The sequence below is a fragment of the Lutjanus erythropterus genome, chromosome 8, assembly GCF_056507025.1.
Source record: "Lutjanus erythropterus isolate fLutEry1 chromosome 8, fLutEry1.hap2, whole genome shotgun sequence".
Lineage (NCBI taxonomy): Eukaryota > Metazoa > Chordata > Actinopteri > Lutjaniformes > Lutjanidae > Lutjanus > Lutjanus erythropterus.
In genome coordinates, this window is record NC_139324.1 from 10,081,968 (window position 1) to 10,102,300 (window position 20,333).

Consider the following 20,333-nt stretch of genomic DNA (forward strand, 5'->3'; position numbering starts at 1 on the left):
CAGGTAATATCTTAAACTGTTACAGTGAAATCTGGTGTGTTCAGTAGTTGTACATTTTAAAGGGACAGTTCACCCCAAACTCAGAAATACATTTTTCTATTTATCCATCTAGACTTTTTTGATGTGAGTTGCAGGGTTTTGGAGATTTCAGTCTATCTTCAGGGCTCAGCTTGTGGTCCTCAAAGCGCCAAAAATACATTTGAAAAATTAAAAAAAAAAGAGTGTCTCTTTCCAAAAATCTCAACTCAATCACTGAAGATAATCCACAGACCTTGTTGTGAACAGTTTCCAGTGGGAACTACTTTCTTTCTAGGAGAACAGAAAGTAGTTCCAGTAGATTCTACTGCAAAAAGAAAACAATTCCTACATGAAACTGCTCACACCAGTCAGTGGATTATCTTGGTTAATCTTTTTTTTTTTTTTTTTGGTGATTTTTTGGTTTTTAATTTCTTTTCTTTTTTTTTCTCACTTTGAGCAACACAAACCGAGTGCATTTAATTCCATCATCTCTGTACAGCCGATATCTCTAAAACTCTGCAACTAACACTAAAACAAACAAACCAAAAAAAAAAATAAAATAGACTGATAAATATCACTGCAGGCCAGGAGAAAATATGCATTTTTGATTTGGGGATGAATTGTCCCTTTAAAGTTGAGGTTTACTTATTAAATCCACAGCATCTATCAGAGACAATAAACGGTATTTTCCCTGAGCTAGCACAACAATGTCCACAATGTGCCTACTACTGCAGGTGCTTTATAACTAAGGTTAGGCTACATGCAAAACTCGCTGTTTTGTCTTGATGTCATAACTGTGGAATCGTGTATAAAATGCAGACTGCAGTTCACATATGAAGAGTTTCATTATAAGATGAGACACGCACAGTTTTAAAAATTGAAAGCCAGGCTCGTTATGGATGATATATTCAAAAGAGTTTTGCATATGAAATGACAGAATATGTGTTTTATGTCTACAACACTGAGCATTGCACATCAATATTTTTCATCCCTTGTGACGAAACTCTTCATACGATGGATATCAGGTTCATAATAAGCCAGAGGGTGGTTGCATGCAAGTTGATATTAACATTTTGACAATAAAAGAATCACATTACTCAGTCAGGTATATAGCTCATGAATGGCAATCAGTAGTTCGTGCTGTACATAAGGATGGAAGTTTGTAATCTTGAGCTTACGAGGTTCCATCTGATGATGTGCTCAAAAATATATATTATTGAGATTAGTATTTTGATAATAAGTTGTAGTAGACTGAAAGCAGAATTACATCTTCACACAAACATTCACTGAAATGTCTGTAGATGCAAATGAATGTGGCAGAATGATTTTTGTTCCGCAGGATGCTAGTGGAGGTCGTCCAGTCTCTAAAAGTGACCACAGCTGGTGCCATTATGGAGGTCTGGTGGTGAACTGGTTGTGCTTTTGCAACATTATTTAAATGTTAAAACCTGCAATAATAAATATTTTTGATGGTAAAATGGAAGTGATGACTTTTAGTGTGTTATGGCTCATCGTTTGGTTGTACAGCTGCGCAGTAAGATTTAACTAAGTGCCTGGTTTATGCAGTCTAACAGCTAGCAAACTCAAAAACAAACAAACACTTTTTTGAGTTGGTGGAGACCAAAAAAGAGGCAAAAATAAAGATGTTGTATTTGTAATATTGCTCTGTGTCTTCTGGATATGAAAGTACATCATTGTTTTCAAACATGTTAGCTGCAACAGCTTTATAAGGCGAAATTATGTTGGCTAGGTCTGGTGCCATATTTTTAATTAAATATCAGAGCTTTGGCCGCAATGGGGGGGTTCACAGCTGTGCACGAGACGCCCAAATATTCAAAATATTATACTATAAAGTTATTATATTATTTTATAAAGTTCATGTGTTTCTGTGTGTATTAGGCCTACTAGTTGTAAGAAGCTTAGCTAGGTAACAGATATGGTTATGTAAAAGTAAAAAAGCAGCTGTTGGCCATTTAACATTAGCTTAATATTAATATTAATATTAATATTAATATTAATATTAATATTAATATTAATATTAATGTTGATTAAAAACATGCATTAGCTTGTGTCAGACGTGTTTATGGTGGTGATTACAGGTAGCCATGACAGTGCTACAGTAGCTAACCTGTACTAGCAAAACAAAACAAAACAACTGCCTATGTACTGTGTATGTTTAACTCCAGTCCTGTGAGACAGTGGAGTTATACATTTAGAAATTCAATCAGCAGCTCACAGCTGATGCCAATGAGCTGCAGACCTCCAAAATGGCTGCCAGGAGGTTCATTCCTACACCTGAAAGGCTACTCAGTATCTCAGCGCTGCACTGAGCACAGGTGGGAACCCACAGTGCCAAGCTCACTTGTTTTCCAGTTTCGAGTGTTTCATCCTGATACACAGCTTCAGCCTGCAAACTGTGGGATTTAGGGATCATCCATGCGTGTGTCGGAGTGATAAATCCAACTGATTGCCTGATTCCTTGCTTCAGGTTGATTCATTCGGCTTCACAAACTCTGAAATGGAAGATGCAGAGCAGAGTGAGCTCCTGAGGTACGGTGCCATGCACTGTCCAAAGTAAAATTGTCATTCATATAATGTAATATTTTGGAAGTGATGATGAAGGTAATTAACAATCATACAGATGGGGGTTCTTGATTAAAGGGACAGTTCTACACAAAATCAAAAATACTACATTACATTTTTCCCCTGTAGTCTGTAGTGCTGTTGATCAATTTGTTTTTTTTTGTGAGAGTTTTTGAGTTATCAGAGATGTCTGCCTCCTCCCCAGTATAATGAAACTAGATTGCACTCAGCTTGCGGCGCTGAAAGCACAAAAAAATACATTTGAAAAATTCAACAGCAGTGTCTCCCTCCAAAGAACACAACCTGGTTACTCAAGATAATCAACAAAACCTTGTTGTGAGCAATTTCATCTAAGATTCTGGATGTCCAGTAGATTCTACTGCAGAAAGAAAATTCCTACATGAAATGGCTCACAAATACAAGTTGTGTGGATCACTTTGAGGAACTGGTCATTATTTTTGCAAAGAGATGCTGGTTTTGAATTTTTCAAATGTTTTCACTTTTAGCACCACAAGCCAAGGGCCATTTAGTTCCATTCTATTGGAGAGAAGGCAGACATCTCTACAGCTGATAACTCCAAAACTCTCTAACTCACACCAAACAATCTAGATGGATGAATACAAGGGAAAAAACGAGTATTTTTGATTTAAGTGCCCTTTTAAGAGATGCTCAATAGTGAACTTCAGTATGATCATGTGTGTTTATTTCACCAAAAATGGTCAAAATCACATTTACAACACATCCCTTTACATTATTCAATTTTCAAGAACCCAACCAAGTCCAGTTGCCTACGGTTACCCTTTCTATGAATGGCATGACCCGGATGACTGAGAATCTTAAAGATACAGTCCTCAATATGTGTGTGAAGAACCTGCATATATGTGAGGAACTTTATTCAGAGGAAAGTCAGCAGTTCTTTCTGCTGACTGCTGAGCACCTTCAATTATAGTTTATGGTGATTTATAATATTAAAGAGTTGTTGGAGGTTAATTTAACATGCATCAGTTTCAGTCGTACTGCATGAGCAACTGTGGTTTAAATGCAAATAGAAACAGACAACTTGTGATTTGATTGCGCTGGGCAAGGACGATATTTGAAGAAATCTGCCGCTCTGCATGTTGATGTGAAGGTGCATCACTTTCTCATATAGGTCAGCTGCAGGGACAACATATTTTTCCTCTTACCTGTAGTGCTACTTATCCGTCTGGGTAGATTTGGTGTGAGTTGCAGTTGTAGTTTGGGAGATGTCAGCTGTAGAGATGTCTGCTTTCTCCCAGAATATAATGGAATTTGATGGCACTCGACTTGTGTTGCTCAAAGTGCCAAAAAATACATTTTAAAAACTCAACAGCAATGTCTCTTTCCAGAAGTCATGGACTTGTAACTTCATATAATCCACAGACCTTCTGTGCAACTCCACAGGTAAGACGAAAAATATGTATTTTTGATTTGGGGTGAACTGTCCCTTTTAACAGTTTAACTGACACTAGGTCTGATTCATAGTATATAGATTGTGACTGTGAGTACAAATGTATTAAACATTTATATGAGTGCATTTATGAGAACAAAATAAGTTATTAATTACTAGAATCACAGATATTTTGTGTGTGTCATGCTCATGAACAGACTCAAACACACACACACACACACACACACACACACACACACACACACACACACACACACACACACACACACACACACACACAAACTTTGTAAATGCCAGCGTTAATGTACTGTAGTGAGATGCAAATGATGTTTGGGAATCTTGTGTTAGTCATGTGTTTAGTTGCCACCATTAAGCTTACTTTCTGCTCAGTGGGGACGGAAATGAGTTTATAGAGAAAGTGCGACATTGTGTGTGTGTGTGAAAAAATTTAAATTGGAGTTAGAGTTTTCTTCATCTTTGTAGCTACCTGCAACAGTGACTGTCTTAAAGGCAAAGTTTGAAAAAGCTTGACAAGGCTACTGGGAACAGGCTTTACGTTTGTCTACAGCTGAACTGCTGAAGAACTTTCGACTTTCATCGCACTTGCCGATATAACCCTACAACGGTGGAAAGAAAAAATGAAACAAACTGTGACCCTGTTGCCAAATGTCTTCTGACCTCAGCATGTGGACAGTTTTTAAGCTGTAATGTGAATTTGATTGCAGTATTCTTTTCTATTCTCCAAGGCTGGCGCTTCAAGGTAATTATACAGGACATCGTCTTTTCAAATGGTGCAATAGCACTTTTGTGGATTCATTTGGTCTGGAATTATGAAATTCCTGCTATTCAGTTGGGTCACTTTGACATTCAGAGGCATTTTTTTCAGCATTCTAGCAAGAAGAAACTCCTCTGAAAATGTGAGAAACACATAACACAACATGACTTTCAGCGTAACGTTTTCCTAAATGTGTCACTTATATAAATCCGTTCCTTTGTGTCTTACAGTTTGCAAGCTGAAGTCTCGTCTGTTCTTTCTGTTGGCTCGGAGTGGTTCGTGTTTTCGATTTGATATAGGTCATCTTCTTTGGTTCCAATCCACCTGGAAAAAAAACACAGAAGGAAACTCATTTCAGGGGTTTTCTCAGCAGTCAGACTTAACTCTCACTCCTGTCGAGCACAGGAGTCAGATGTGGAGTTAGGTGGACAGAGAGACGCTGACAGATTGACATCTTACATCTTCAAAGAGAGCAAGATGATCATTCTGAATTCAAAGTGGCAGGAGATCTGAGTGACACTAAAGGAGCAGCGACTGACATCTTGAAAGAAGACAAATTTATAATTCTGACTTAAAAGTGACAACCACCTGAACTGAACTCAAGTGAAACACGATGACTTTAGTTTGCCAGATACGGAGTGACAGTTTAGGCTGCTTAAATCAAACAGCCAAAAGTATTCAGTGTTTGTCAGAAGAAACAAGCCTCTGGAGATAAACATTTAAATATGCATTGCAGCAAAAAAAGCATTCAATCTGATGCAATCTTTGCAATCTGCACTGTTTCTGGATCCACAAGGGCTTCACTGTCAGATACTCTTTAGCTTTGCCTAGCAACCATAACCTGGCACTGCAGGCCTGGGGCTTTCTCTGCATGCCGAACTGGTAGTTTTCAAATGCTGACGCTGCTTTATGACCTGGCTTGACTTGCTCAGAATTTGTTGATTTTGTCATTCTTCCTTGATACTGCGCTTGCACCATGGATAAGTCAGCTACAAAGTTAAGCACACAATCTGCTCTGTGCAGGCTGACGTGGCATCCATCAAAAATAGAATGCGTATTTGTGGTGCAGAAGAGAGCCGCTTCTGTGACACGTTGCAGCATGTCTGGTGGAATCATGAGCATTATCTGGAATGGCTGCAATCAGGTCTGGTGCCATAACATGATGTGGCCGTGCCCAGCGGAAACAAGCCTTTAGTGTCTGTATGAGACGCTGCCAGAAAGCCTTTTTAACACAAGGTTAATGTGAGAAACGGTTTACGTTACGTTAAGTCAAGTCGCTTTCATGTGACACGTGCTGTTATGTCACTTAAAACTACAGATAACATGTTACTTGACACGTAACGTTATTATGTTACATAATGTTACAAACAATCATCACTTCATACTTTACTTAATGTTGACTTTTGGTTTTACACAGGACATGAACTCTTGCCTCCTTGGAGAAAGTCTGGTGTAGGTACCTTGTGCATATGTTCAAAACGCTGATGGGCATGACATCCTCCTTTGATGACCTGAGTGTGAGAACAGGCTGGATACTGGAGGTTCGTGACTTTTAGTTAGCCTTTCTCCATTCAGAGGCAGAGCGTCTGCTCCTAAGTAAAGTTTAGAGTCGTTTTGCCTTTCTGCATGTGTATTAGAAAGTATTAGCGCACATTTACAGCTAACCTCGACATCACTCATTTTAAATTACAATATAGCCGATCTCACATCACAGCTGTTGACTGCAGTGTTGACTGCACCCCAAATTACCGAGACGTCAGCTCAAAGAGGACTAATATTATCAAAGGACATCTGTGTTTGGTGAAATATAATGATTTGCAGTGGAATTTCTATTACAGCAGATTAAAATCACAGATGACACAGACGCAATTATTACAAATTACGAGAGAGCTCCTGGTGACGCTAGTCTCGTGGGTGTGGCTCTTTAACCCCATGTCTAGACAGCGTTGACTCTGACATTTCCATCGTGCCAACACATGAGAGCGTCAGCAGCAAATGAGCAGCCAAACTTTCTGCGCAGTTTTACATTATTATGTGTTAATATTCCTGATCTATTTTTCCATCAACATGATATGTATGGTTGTGGGATAAGCACGGCAGTGTGTTTTCGCAAAATAAGTGTGGCAGAGCAGCAAAGAGAAAGGAAAAAAAGAGTGCCAGTGGCTGTAATCAGAGGAGACAGGTGTTGGCCATCTGAGCAGAGGACAGAACAGTAAAGTTGTCTAGTGGCAGTAAATTTACAGTGAAGGTTACTGTTCGCTCATAAATAAACACTGAGGAAGAAGTTCAAGAAGTTCCAGTGTCTTGCTTCCCAGCTGCTAGGTGAAGTGAAGTGAGAGTCTGAGGGATTACAAACCAGAGCAGACTGAGCTGCTCACTCTGCTCCACCTGGGTTGCAAAATCTAGGCAAATATATTTATTCAGATTTATTTTGTTCAATGTTATTGGGCATCAGTCTCATGTTTATGCATGTGTTCTTAAAAAATACAGACTTGAAGCATAAATAAATGCTTCAGGTAACCTGAAGCGTAAATAAATGCTTCAGGTTGCAGGATTCCCGTTGGATGTGACTCAGTTTCACTATTTATCATGGGACTGGGACAGGAAAAGAAAAAAAAGTCGAGCGGGAGCAGGAATCATAATAGCAATAGGTCAGTTTATATATATATATAATATTAAAATATACAGTTCAAATATCAATAAAGGCTATTTTCTTTATTTTAAAGAGTTTTTTTGTGGTAGTGGGACAGAAGTGAAAATCCCATCTTTTGTCACCCTCTCATTCAGACAGTGGCATAAATTAGTGTTTTTGTTGACAGAAAGCACATCTGAAGCGTTTGTGGTCGAGACAAGGGTAAGACACTTTATACAAGGTTATTATTTCTAAACTAGTCATGGAATTTTTAATGGAACCATTAAAAAGTCTGCTGGTATTTAACTCTTGCTAATATTACTTTAATTAGATAGCCAGTTACAGCTAATAAAATCTACCAGCCTGCAAAATTGATGGTTGTTGGCTAAAAATGAGACGTCCGCTTTGTCCACCATTCTGAAATCAAGAACCCACTGTTTATAAAAACGACTACAAATTGCAAGTGGTAAATCGACCACCATTATTATTCTAACAGGCTGTGAAATTTGGAACGCCATTTTTTTCTGTTTCAGCCACAAAATGACTCATGTGATGAACTATGCTGTGGCCATATGCACTTCTAAATTAATGCTCCTCTCACAGTCTTTAAACTGTGCAGGTGGAAATACATATTATTTTCCAGGTGGAGAACCCTTGGGGCTTCACTCTGAAAAAGTCACGCATTAAATACCACCATCGCCCGAAATTCATCTCTCCTCTAGACAGTGAAAATGAGTGTTTTCTTTGGCACATTCTGTTTGATTAGCATGCTGAGCAGGCCACAGTGTGTCCTCCTGCATGAAAGTTATCAGTGTAGCGATGACACACCGCCATCACTGCTGCTTTCAGTAGCATATTGTATGCAGGTATTTATTCCTTCAATTTCGCTGGCACTCATCTGAATCTAAAGCAGAGAAAAAGAAAGCCAGAACATGATGGCACTTCGTGAAGTGCATTTCCTCATGTGAGAATGTAGCTTTAACATCTCCTTGAACAATCTCCGTAGAATAAAAAATGAATAATGAATTACCCAAGTGGATCCTCCTTTTGGAAATCGTCCTTATTTTATGCATGCTGACAGATGGCACCAAGTTTTACAGCCTATTCTATAGCATACACAGAACAATTTGTCATATTAAAAAGCCAATTCATATGTAAACAGTAATTTTCTTATCCTGATTTTAATTTAGAGCAGCACAGAAGCCATGGTTCAAGCAAGCAGTTCGGTTCAGTTCAGTTTGTTACACATTAGAAAACACTATTTTCACAAAAATTATACTTGATACCAAAAGAACCACTCAATACCCTCTGTTTTGTCATTACACCTCTGTTGAGGTTTCAAGTGAAATTAAAACACGGCCAATCACTGATTGGTCCAAGGGTATCAGAGCAGCCAGAGTCGCCTGTCAGCAGTCTTTAGTCTTGCTGCCTGCATCACTGTCCTTACTGTAACAAACGGCCACATGAAACGTGTGCATGTAGCAAGTGAGAGAGAGTGAGTGACAGACAAGTGACAGTGAATGCCAGCCTAGCAGAGGAGAAGGTTAGCAGTATGTTGTCAAGCTGGCAGTAAATATACAGTACAGGTTATAGTGTGTCAGGTAATAAATCCTGCAGCTCAACGCAAAGAAAAGTCTTGTCTGTTGTTTCTGAACTGTTGGCAAATTGAAAAGTACTGTCTGTGGCGGAAACAAAACACATCCAGGGTTTACACCAAAAATGAGTGGAAACGTGGCTATATGCCTGCAGCAAAACCCTACCTTAAAGCATTGAGCAGTTTGTTGTTATCATACTGATTTCAGCTCATAAATATCAGTTCTTGTCTATGATTTAGGTTCATTGTCAATCACAGCCACTCAAAACAAATATATTGACAATATCAATGCAACTTTATAGACTGGAAACATATTTTAAAAAATCTAATACTGTGGCAAGTATCTTGCACTTCAAAATGCCCTTCCTTGTCTTATGAGAAATAAATGAAATTCTTATTTTGAAGTCATTGAAGTCTCATGTGTTTCTCCTCAAACCCTCTTAGGAAAAAAAATGAGCAAAATGAAAGAAAAGCAGGAAATCTTTTGCTGAGCTCATTGGTGTCTCAGAGGTTTCTCCTTAATGTCCATATGGAGAGACAAGACTTAAATTTGACCCCTGAGACAAATTTAAGATCTCATTTCAATCTTACTGTTATCTCAAAAAATTATTATTTCAGACTAATTTAAGATCGCTGAAGTGAGACCAATAAAAAAGATATTTTAGGATCTTCAATTGGGCTGAAAGGCTGTTTCCCAGGAGCCTAATTTAAGAAATATGAATAAATGGTCAAAGTCTCAAATTGGTCTTAAATTGAGATCATTTGTGTTTAGGAGACACAAGCTAGACAAAGATCTTTTCAACTTTTCCTTTCCTTTGGAAGGCTTCATACAAGAACAATTCACATGAACAGATTTATTTTTTAACGGTACATGTGTGAATGCCTCTCTTTCTGTGAACAAAATTCACGAGTGGTCATGACAGTCATGTACAGACAGTCTGGCTTTCTCCACAATTAGAGTTACAATTCCTTAATCTCAACAAATTGGGAATGTATATATGTTAGAGAAATCACCAAAAAAATTAATAAATAAGAATTTTGTAATGAAGTCTTATACAATACAGCTGCCTAAGGGTTAGCCACATTTGTGATGCACTTCATACATTCATTCATGATTCTGTTCTCTATGCAATCTTTTGAGGGAAATTCAAAATGTTATATTTTTGCCTAATTTCCAGTAGTGTTTTGTATTCAGAAGATATTTTAGTGATCTCACCAGCCTGTTCTCATTCCCAGGTCATCAAATACTGACACGTTGTCACTCACAGCCTCTCACATAGACGGACATGGTAAACTTTAGTGTCTGTATGAGACACACTGGGCTTTCAAGTAACTTCAATGTAAAGCCACCCATATCAGTTGATGTAGAGTGACCATGTATAGAGGAGGCTGGTGGATGGATGGTCAAACAAACACAAGACTATCAACATTATCTAAAGTTTTATGTTACATAACATTACATGCGTACTAACTTCACTAATATCATTCGACCTATGTAGCATAAATCCATGATCTTTTCCTAAACGAAACCAAGCAGTTTTAGTGCTTCACAACACTAAACACGTGTAAAAAGAAGCTTTCTGTCAGCGTCTTACACAGGTGCTAAAGGGTACTTTGCGCATCAGTATGAGACTCAAGGGGGCGTGACAAATATGTCAGTCTTTGACGAGCTAGGATGACAGGTTGATCTCACAGACGTCTACTGTCTGCGTTGGATGATTAAATTTTTGCTGAGGGCAAAACCAATGTTAAAATCCAATATTTTCACAGACTGTGCCGCTCTGCTGTGCTCTTCTTCTTCACTGGAAGGTATATGAAGTCCACTGCACAGGTGGCGACAGAGGTTAGTGCAGTCTGAAGGGATTTTCTATTTAAATGTTGGTTTTAATTATAAAATCATATCTTTCAAAGCATACATTGGACATCCTCTGGATTGAGTCTCACAGCTTGATTTCACTGGGCACGGCTGTGTCGCGTTATGGCTATGTTATGTCCTGATTGCAGCCATTCTACGCAATTCTTGTGATTCCACCAGCAGCGCACACAGCACAGCACAGAGCAGATCAAGCAGGCAAGAAGTCAGACACAGAAATACCAGAGAGAATCTGGGCAATTTTCAAAATAAAAGATTCATGCAGACTTGTGTTCATTAACAGAGATAAAAAAATAAGCTAACTAAACTAACTAACAACATAGCCTACTTAGCCATGGTAAAAGCACAAAAAGCAAGGAAAGAAGACCAAATCGACAAAATCTGAGCAAGTCAACATAATCAGGCAGGCAAAACGCTACACTGATGAAATGCTTCTGAAACGCTGCTGATATGACATGTAGCCGCGTGGAGGATGGACCAAACCACAGCACAGATGTGCCTTGCCAAGTGGAATCAATGTGATATGATACAATATACTTTATTGTTCCTGTAGGGAAATTTGTCTTGGACTCGAGTGCTGTGCACAAACATGCCTCCACAGTTGCGGTAAAATAAACTACATAATAAATTGCACATAATCCACATTGCACATTACAAGATTTTGCACATACAATGGGTCTTTCCCAGGTTGTCAAATTACCAACATTTTGGATTGATGGCTTAAAGATGGTTGATTGTTGAGTCTCAACAAAGCCAGCTTTAACAAGTAGAAAAAAAAAATATTTGACTTTTCCCCCAAGGTTTGCTGCCTCAGTGTCTTTATAATCTATAACAGAAGGCTTCAGTGGCCCATCTCTGTGACGGTCACATCCTTTGACTGCCTCCCATCTAAGTAATGGACCACTTTACTCTAGCAAGACATTTTTTGGCATCTAACTTCATGCCAAATCATTCCTTCTTTATTCCTGTCACAATACGGACTGCTGCATTGACAACTAATACTTCTGACACGGCTAAATTGTTAAAGGCTTTGTTCTGCTACTTTCAAACTGCAGAACTTGAAGCTCTACAGTGTGAATGATTTGTATTACTCTTCCTTTTTGGTGAATGCAACGTGCTTACAAATGAAACAAAAGTAGCCTTACTGTATATGGTACACTTTTATGGCACTGATTATTTCTACTCATGAACAGTAATTCATTCGAAAAGCTAATTTAATTATTTTGTTATTACAGTTATTGTGGTGTTCTATGCTGAGAAAATGTCATCTAATATTTGATTCTATGTTATATTAGTAGCATATTGTGTGTTTTAGTTGTGGTCACTGTTAAATAGCTGTTTAGGCAGCTAGTGATACAAAAGAGGAACACAGATAACAGATGCAGATCCTCTCCTGTGTGGGTTGATTATTCATGGATCTGTTGGTAATGCCTCGGGGCTCCTGTAGGGGGATTGCGCTCCTCTCCCTCGCTCAATACAGACAGGCAAGAGCTGCATGTGGTTGTCTTCCTTCGTCCATCTCCCCTACCGCCCCCCCTTAAAATTATAATACACCAAACACTTTGAACTTATTAACACTTGTTTGTAAGAGTTTCTGCTGTGTCACTGTGTTTTTGTCTGGAGGAAAAATTGTGTTTGTATACTGTTTTTGAACTGTTGTTGAAAGAGTTTCTGCCTGGCTCAAACCGGAGACCCTGTGCTTGTGCTGTTGTTTACATTTAAGCCACATGCTGTTGTATTCATACCGTTTGTGCTGTAAGGTTTAAGCGGTTCTTTAAAAACCTAGATGTTCATTCAGCACTACAAATAAATGAAAACAGCTAAAAAGTTAAAGGGTTAAAAATGTATTTCATAATTTAATGCCATGTGATTGTTTAATTGACAGTGATGTGATAGTAAAAGATCATTAAAATAATTTAAGTAAAAATATAAGTTAAATAATTTTCAAGGTGTTAAAAAAGCACATTATGGTAACTGTGGTCCTGAGTGTCTTCATACTTTGAAAAAATGCGTTTTATATTTTGTTAGTGTGACTCAATACAGACAAGTGAAGGCAAGCGCTGTCTGTGGTTGTCTCCCTTCATCCTCCTCCCTGACCACTCCCCTTTATTTAAAGGCACAACACACACGTCACGCTTCTTTCTGATTTGTGCAGCGTTACTGTACCTTGTGGCGGTCTGGGTAGCCTGCTCTGGGTATCACACACACTGGCAGAGGTCACAATGGGTTGAGACTGGGGTTGGATGGGCTGGAGGAAGGCCACAGTGGGGAAAGGCACTGACTGGATATGGGTCATGGAGGAGTCGGACAGGGAGTTTGGCACCCCCGCATGGCTGCTGTCCTTAAAGCTGGAGGGTATCCTCCACCGGGGTAACGGGGAAGGAGACACGTCCTCGCTGGAGGAACCGGGGACACTGGGTGGACTGAGGGACTGTTCTGGGGTTGATGAGGATTTGGGGAGGAGGTGCAGGATGGAGGAGAAGAAGGAACAGGATTCAGGAAGGGGGATGGTCCCGATTCCACTGTCCAATGTTCGCATCTTGCAGCCGAAGCCTGCGGCACAGGGAGAACAGTTGAAGTGGCTCAGGAGAGTGGGAAAGAGAGGAAACACAACAGGAATGAAACAACAGGGTAACCATGGTTGAAGTGGCGCTAAAGAAACCTTTAAAATATACTGAATGTCTATTAGAGAAATCTGTGTGAAGCTGTTCCATCTGGAGATAGGGCTGGGCGATACGACTTAAAAATAACATCTCAATGTTTTTAGCCTCCTCTGTGATGAATGATGTATGTCTTGATATACACATTTTCTGTAAAATAACATACTGTAAATTCTCAAATAGTGCAAATGATGCATTATATACAAACAGCATATAAAGTAGCTCAACCATAAACATCTACAGCAGTAAAATGCAGCATACACATTAATGCAGCAATAATATTCATCCAAAAACATAAGAAGTAACAGTAAAACACTGACAGGGACCATTATTGTGCACAATGAGTAATGCTACATTTACCTTTGACACTTTGGTAAATTTTGCTATAATACTTTACAGTTTTTCCTTAGTAAAGTTTAGAATACAGAAGTTTTACTTGTAGTGGATTATTTTCAACTTCAACTGTGTTACTGGCCGAGACGTCCCCTTTAAGGAAGGTGGGCTTGTGGGTAACCTGTGTGATGGAGGTCGAGAGGTGTTTTGTTGTAAAAGTAAGCTGGCTAGTTAGCTGCTATAAGCCTAAAATAGCCTAAATCTGGAGATGTTTCAGATATTTTTAAGAGCTGGAAGCCGCTGGTGGAGCAGCAAACACGATCAGTTGATCAGGCCATGGCAAAAAAAACCCCATCAACTTAGTTTGGGGTTGCCAGTCAATATGGGACGCAATTTGCCCCATATTTTCACGCACATCCTGCTCTAATGCACGCACTAGATTTTGACATTATTTCACACGAGGAATAATAAAACCAAAAGAGTTTCCTGAGACAGAGCTGAGAAGTATTAAATCAGAATGACAGGCAGGCGGTCTGTCACTCCATGCCATTGATGCTCTGGTTACAGACACGTCTAGAAGGGAAGTCCTGATATGCAAAACTGTTACAAGATTTGTAGGTGTTGTTTCTTCATTGTAAAAAGATCATGGTTTGGGTTAAAATGATAACTCTCCTGAGATCTTTTGCAGGTCTGGGGTTGTTCCTCCCAAACATGACAATTGCAGGCGAAAACGTTCGGCTCAAGCACTCATCAGATTGTGGCAGACAGACCACGTGGACCAGTTTAAGACAAACTGTACAGTATTTTCTGTCACTCATGGTTTATATTCATGTTGAGAATAACAGAGAGGACTCAGTGTATAGAAATTAAGAAGAATGCAGGAAATGAAGTATCTAACACTCAAAATTTGATACCCCTAAAACCACCTGCTTGATTTCTGTCCTACATGTTCACAAAGTGTCCCTTAAATGAAGGTGGCAACCCTACTCACTAAGCCAGCTTGTCATGGACCAGCTCTGCTGTGAAGAGTGCAGGAAGACTCTGTAGTTTGACCATCCTATATGAATATTCAACGACTCTTTTTTTTTACGGTGCATCACACTCAGTCTTTATACGAGCCTACATGAACGTGTTTTACCAGTTAGACTCATGTTTTAATGTCTTTCTTTGTCATCTGTGATGTGAAAATATAAGACTTTCACACAGTCAGAGAAAGCTGTCCAGAATCACCTGTTCTGAACACTCTGTGCTACTTTCGGCAGTGAATTAAGGATATATTTTGACCAAACCGGAGTTGGTGATTGTTGAGACAGTGGAAAGACGAACCAAGACATTGCTGGAGAGTTTTATTTCGTTTCTATAAAGTTTGAATGAAGGTGACGAGTCTGTTGAGTTTGGTGAGAACAATTAAACAGCTGTTTCTGCTGAAACAAAATGGATCTTACTCTTTAAAGTAAGATCTCTCACCATTGTGATCCTTTCCACAATGTTGTCAGACAAACAATCTGAGCCTGTCAGGGGCAAAAGTAAACAAGCAAGCATCACCTCCTCTGCGCGCTCTGCGGGCGCGCCTGGGTGAGGTGGCCGACAGCGTGCCATGCTCCACTCTGTTCCTGTGACTGTTCTCTTCTCCTGTCACAGTTAGTTTTATGGTTTGTGGTGATTTTGAGTCACCATTTGTAAAGCTTACAGCCTGTCGTACTGTTGTATTGCAAGAGCTAAACTTGTTTACCGACTACTCCTTTCACCCTTTTTCATCAGTCAACCAACAGCACATGTGGTCCCAGGGATATTTTTGATAAGCACACCAGCTAATATAAAAATATGATTATGACCTTATTACCTTTAATTCCTCACAGAAATGTTCTCCCTGTGTATTTTTGTCATAATTTATCAGTTCAGTTCAACTGAAATACACACTGACTGGCAAAGCAAAAAACAAACTTTCTTCACACAAACTGACCAGCAGAAACACTGAAAACTCAAATATGAAGATACTGTCATCTGCTATATTGCATATTAATTCATACTAAAATATAACAAATATAATCTATATATCGCCCAGCCCTACTTGGAGAATAAACTGTCTCTCATTCTGTGAATATGTGAATTGGTGAAAGTGCTTTCCCTATTAAATGAGGGCAGCTTTGCTGATCAATAATTGATTGTTTCCCTCATGCCGCCTTGTTATTTCCTGACACATTATCCTATTTGTTTGAGCTCTAAGCAGCTGATCCTTAAGTTGTGTTGGTAATTTCAAAGAGGACATGCAACAGATGGCTAGTCTGTTCTTTTTTTTTATTACCCACTAACACTTGGCAATGGTTTCCTCCTAAAAGCCAAGCAGAAAAATGGAGGTTTGCTACAACGTAATTACACATAAGTGTGAGGCAGGGTAATGATTTGCTTAGCTAATTACAGCATACATGTAGCCCTGCCACAGAGAATGACTCAGCTAATGCAAATCAAGCCCACTTGAACCACTGCTTTGTAATACAGATGCTGTTTAATGGGTGTGTGACGACTGGCATGCACTGATCACACTGTGAATATGAAATGTGCAGAATGGCATATGAAATGAAATTTAAATACACTCAGATTGCGTGTATTTGCATTATACCAAACATAACTGTCAAACACACGCAGTTATGTTGTATGTGCTGCTTCTCAACTTGAAGATTAAAGATGCAGAATTTTGCATTGTCAATCAAAACTCTGACATTGTGCTTCCAGACATTATATCACATCTGTTAAACCCACGCCGAAGCTTTTTACATTTCAAACATGTAGAGTCTGTATCATTTACATTTGGATCATAGACTCAACTATCTTTCAAAACAAATCCTCCAGTACTCTATCTAAAAAACAAGATGTATCACAGCAGACATCCATTCAGCGAGCACAAAATCAAAATAAGAAAAGATATCCTCAAGCTGTTGCCATGGAGGCTCGCGGTTTAATATGTACCCTGTAGCAGGAACCTGTAGGCAATCACTCGCTGGAGCAAAAGCAACAGCTGCTCCCCCTTTATTAATTAAGGCATGCACACATGAGACTTCACGCTCCTCTTCTGGGTTTATACAAGCTCATTTTTCTTCACTTTTTTTCTTATTTCATTTTCAAGCCAGAGTGTTCAAATTAATTGAGTTTCTCAGATTTGTCACATTACGAGTCATGTTATTCTAACAAATCTGAACATGTGGATAGGGTAAGAGCAAATATGTACAAATAAAGTTGAAGTTGTTGCCATGTAAAAATGCAGTCATAGGATACGAAAACGGAGACAGCACTCAGCATTACAGAAACTGTTTTGTGTGTGATAGCCTTCTTCTCTTGACAAGATACTAACTACTCACAAATGTAAGTGTACACAGCATCGAAAACATCTCACTAACTCGGAGTAGCTTTACTTAAAGCGTTCATGGACACATGAATCACTGACATCCTTTACAGTTCTTTTAATGCTATTATTGTACTAATTCAAAACTGTCTGGCTGTCATGTTCTACTCTCTACTCTGTACACCTGTTCTCACACTAACTTTGATGGCTGGATGTCAACAAGCTTCGCGGCACTTAAAACCTTTTTACACTGGACAAAAAAACTAACATCTGGCCTTTGCTCTCAGTAGTAAAGGGTACAATCAGCGTTCTCTCCTGGGTTGAATACCGGCCAAAATCACTGGATTGGATATCGGAAAAAAAGACAAGATATAATCGAATGTAACCCATCAGCTTAAACTATTACATAAACTATCACATAAACACTTAGGCCAAACTAAATATTGAGCAACATGCAGTAGAGAGAGAAGTGTCACAGGTAAAACTTATGAAATTTATTTTAATCTAAAATGTTTGAGCTAAATCATGTTCTGTGTGTTTCTTCCTTCACTGGAGTAGAACACTTGTGTGAGAAGAATGTTTTTAGATGGCTTTAGGTCAAGCAAAGGGCATCCATACATTGTATTATTAACAGCTTGGTTAAGAGAGGGAAAAAGACGGTATTGGAGTGGTATCGTATTTTATTGGCAGATACTCAAGTTTACAGTATCTGTGTCAGACGTAAAAAGTAGTATCGAGCCATCCCTAATTGAGTCTAGCTCTGACTGGCAGTGATGACCAAGTAAGTGAGGAACCGGCTTGTTTGCTATGTCTTGTGTTGTTGCACTTTCTTAATGTTAGCCTGTTATTAGCAAAGTTATCAACCAGTTTTTGCTTTTGATTTGCAGTGTAATCATAACAAATGCATGTGTAAAGTGGTGTATAAATAAATAAAACTCTAAAATGGGGAGCAACTAAATGCAAAAAATACCAAATCTTTCATGAAGTGTCAATGGGCTCTATCTTATGCCTGGCGCAAAGCAGCACACAGCGCAGCGCAATTGTTGTTGCTATTTTTGTTGTGTGGGTATCAAATACATTTGCACCCAGCTGTGCACCTGTGGTCTTAAAATGAGGTGTGGTTAGGCGCATTGTTGTCGCACAACACATGAACACTCTGTTTCCAGGGCTCTGGTGTCATAAAAATTAATTAATGGTGTATGATTGCAGATGGGTGAAACAGGTTTGTTTGTCTGCCCATAAAGAGAGAAATGCTGTGCCCATTTATGCACAGCAGCTGTAACTTCATTGATTGTTGATTAATTAAGAGACTAAATACTACCCCTTTGTACCTTACCAGATTATGTGCTGTTTAAATATCAAAGTCGTGTTAGACATGCCTTAAATGCCCTTGTGCCTGCACTTTGGACCATGTGTTACTGACCGTCAAAATAGGGCCCAATGTCTGTTACTTGGGATGAAACTGCTTGTTTTTATCCTGTTGTAAACAAGAACAAATAATTGAATTGAGAAGACACAGAGCAGAGGCATTATTGATTAGTTTGGTCTTTAGTTAGAAGTTAACAAGAACTGCTGTGACACAGTCTTCCCTGGAAAGGCAAAATCACAAAGGCTGACAATTGATTGGTTTCACCAAGGCTCTAACATGGGCGGTGAGGTTTTTGTCCTGTTCATCTGTACAATCTGTACCAAGCTCAGTCAATAACTGCTCGGTATCAAAAGACAGTACTGCAGTCATGATCTTCCGATTTTAATATTTCATAAAATAGGATAAGATAGGATGTTGTAATTGTTGCAGGAAATTGTTGATGTTATTTGAGCTTTAGAATAATAAGTCTAATTTAATAAGACATAACTAAATAACAAAGGTGAAGATTGATGACTTCTCAGTACAATACAACACAATATCAGTAAAACTTTGAATCTTTGTTGAACTGTGCATACGTTAGTTTGGCTCATGTTATTTTAAAGTTGAAAACTGCTCTGTCGACTCTACATGAGGCCCCAACAAGTTGATGCCAGGTCTGGATGGTATAATTCAGCTCACTGCTGAAGGCAAAGTTAATTGACTCAGTTGTGGCTTGGATGAACGTGCTTAGCTGGTGCACTGCTGAAATTTTAATGAGGTGATTAACCCCTGAGGGCAACCGTCCGTCCGTATCAAACATGCTTGATATTTGAGGTGCCTCGCCGATGGTGTCACTCTGGTCAATGAAATTTCAGCCGGGTCTGTCACCTGTCCTCTACCTGAGAGATGTGGAAAGTTTTATCTGCTGCTATTTAATTAATTAATTTAATGTAGTAAGTGACTGCAACAAAGTAAGGGCCAAATAAAGTTTTACTTCCTGTCCAGTTTTACCCTCTGTCTCTCTCTGTTTTTTGAATAGTTTGCCACCTCTAGTTTCAACTAGGTAGTAAGTGTAAAACTTCTAATGTGTGTGGGTTGGAGCGAGCGAGAAAGATTACATTAACACTAAAGTGGCAAGTGAACAAAAGCCAAAGGGAGCTTGAGTGTTTTGACAAATTCTGGATAGTTCCTAAACCAAAGTATTGGACCAAACCTAAAATGGACAGGTAGAAAACCTATGTCATAAATCTCAAAGGGAACCAAGGACAGTCAATGCCAACCAGACCCAAACAGGGCTAAAACACCATAACTGGCAGCAGAGTGATGCATCAACAATTAATCAGCAGCATTGGTCAAAAAGCAGCAATATTTGTCATTTCTATATGAAAGTTATTATTCACACTCTTCAGAAAACACATATTTCTCCTGCGATGATTGATTATCTGTGTGGTCATTCAGTCGGGGTTTCACAGACTAGTCGACTATCAAAACCACGAGTCAACACCGAATCATTAAAGACTAATCATTCACGTTCTGTGGTTTTAACATGGTGCAGTAATAAAGCAGTGGCAATGCAACCTGTTGACATTTGTGTTTATTGGCCAGAGCACATAATCGTAATGCATCATAGACTATTCAGGGCTTTTGAGATGGCCTTCTAATGACTTAAGACTAAGAAAGCAATCGCGGTATCCAGTCAGACAGCATCTCTAGCTCAGACAAGCTTGCCGGGTGTTTGGTCTAAACAG

At 39.0% G+C, this 20,333-nt stretch overlaps 1 protein-coding gene across 7 annotated transcripts in view; it reads right to left on the minus strand.

The window, feature by feature from the left end:
• Nucleotides 1-2,077: 2,077 nt before the first annotated feature.
• LOC146322481 (nck-associated protein 5-like) overlaps nt 2,078-20,333 on the minus strand; it is a 115,283-nt gene continuing 97,027 nt past the window's right edge. For 2 of the 7 annotated variants that reach the window (XM_084724473.1, XM_084724472.1), the window contains exons 8-10: nt 13,071-13,457; nt 5,034-5,129; nt 2,078-2,531 (exon numbers count right to left, since the gene is read on the minus strand). In XM_084724473.1, coding sequence (XP_084580599.1) covers nt 2,530-2,531; nt 5,034-5,129; nt 13,071-13,457 — 485 coding nt within the window. In that variant the 3' untranslated portion in view covers nt 2,078-2,529. Of the gene's footprint in view, nt 2,532-5,004; nt 5,130-13,070; nt 13,458-20,333 lie in introns of those variants that run through there. The other 5 variants (XM_084724475.1, XM_084724474.1, XM_084724477.1 and 2 more) reach the window with 3 other exon arrangements.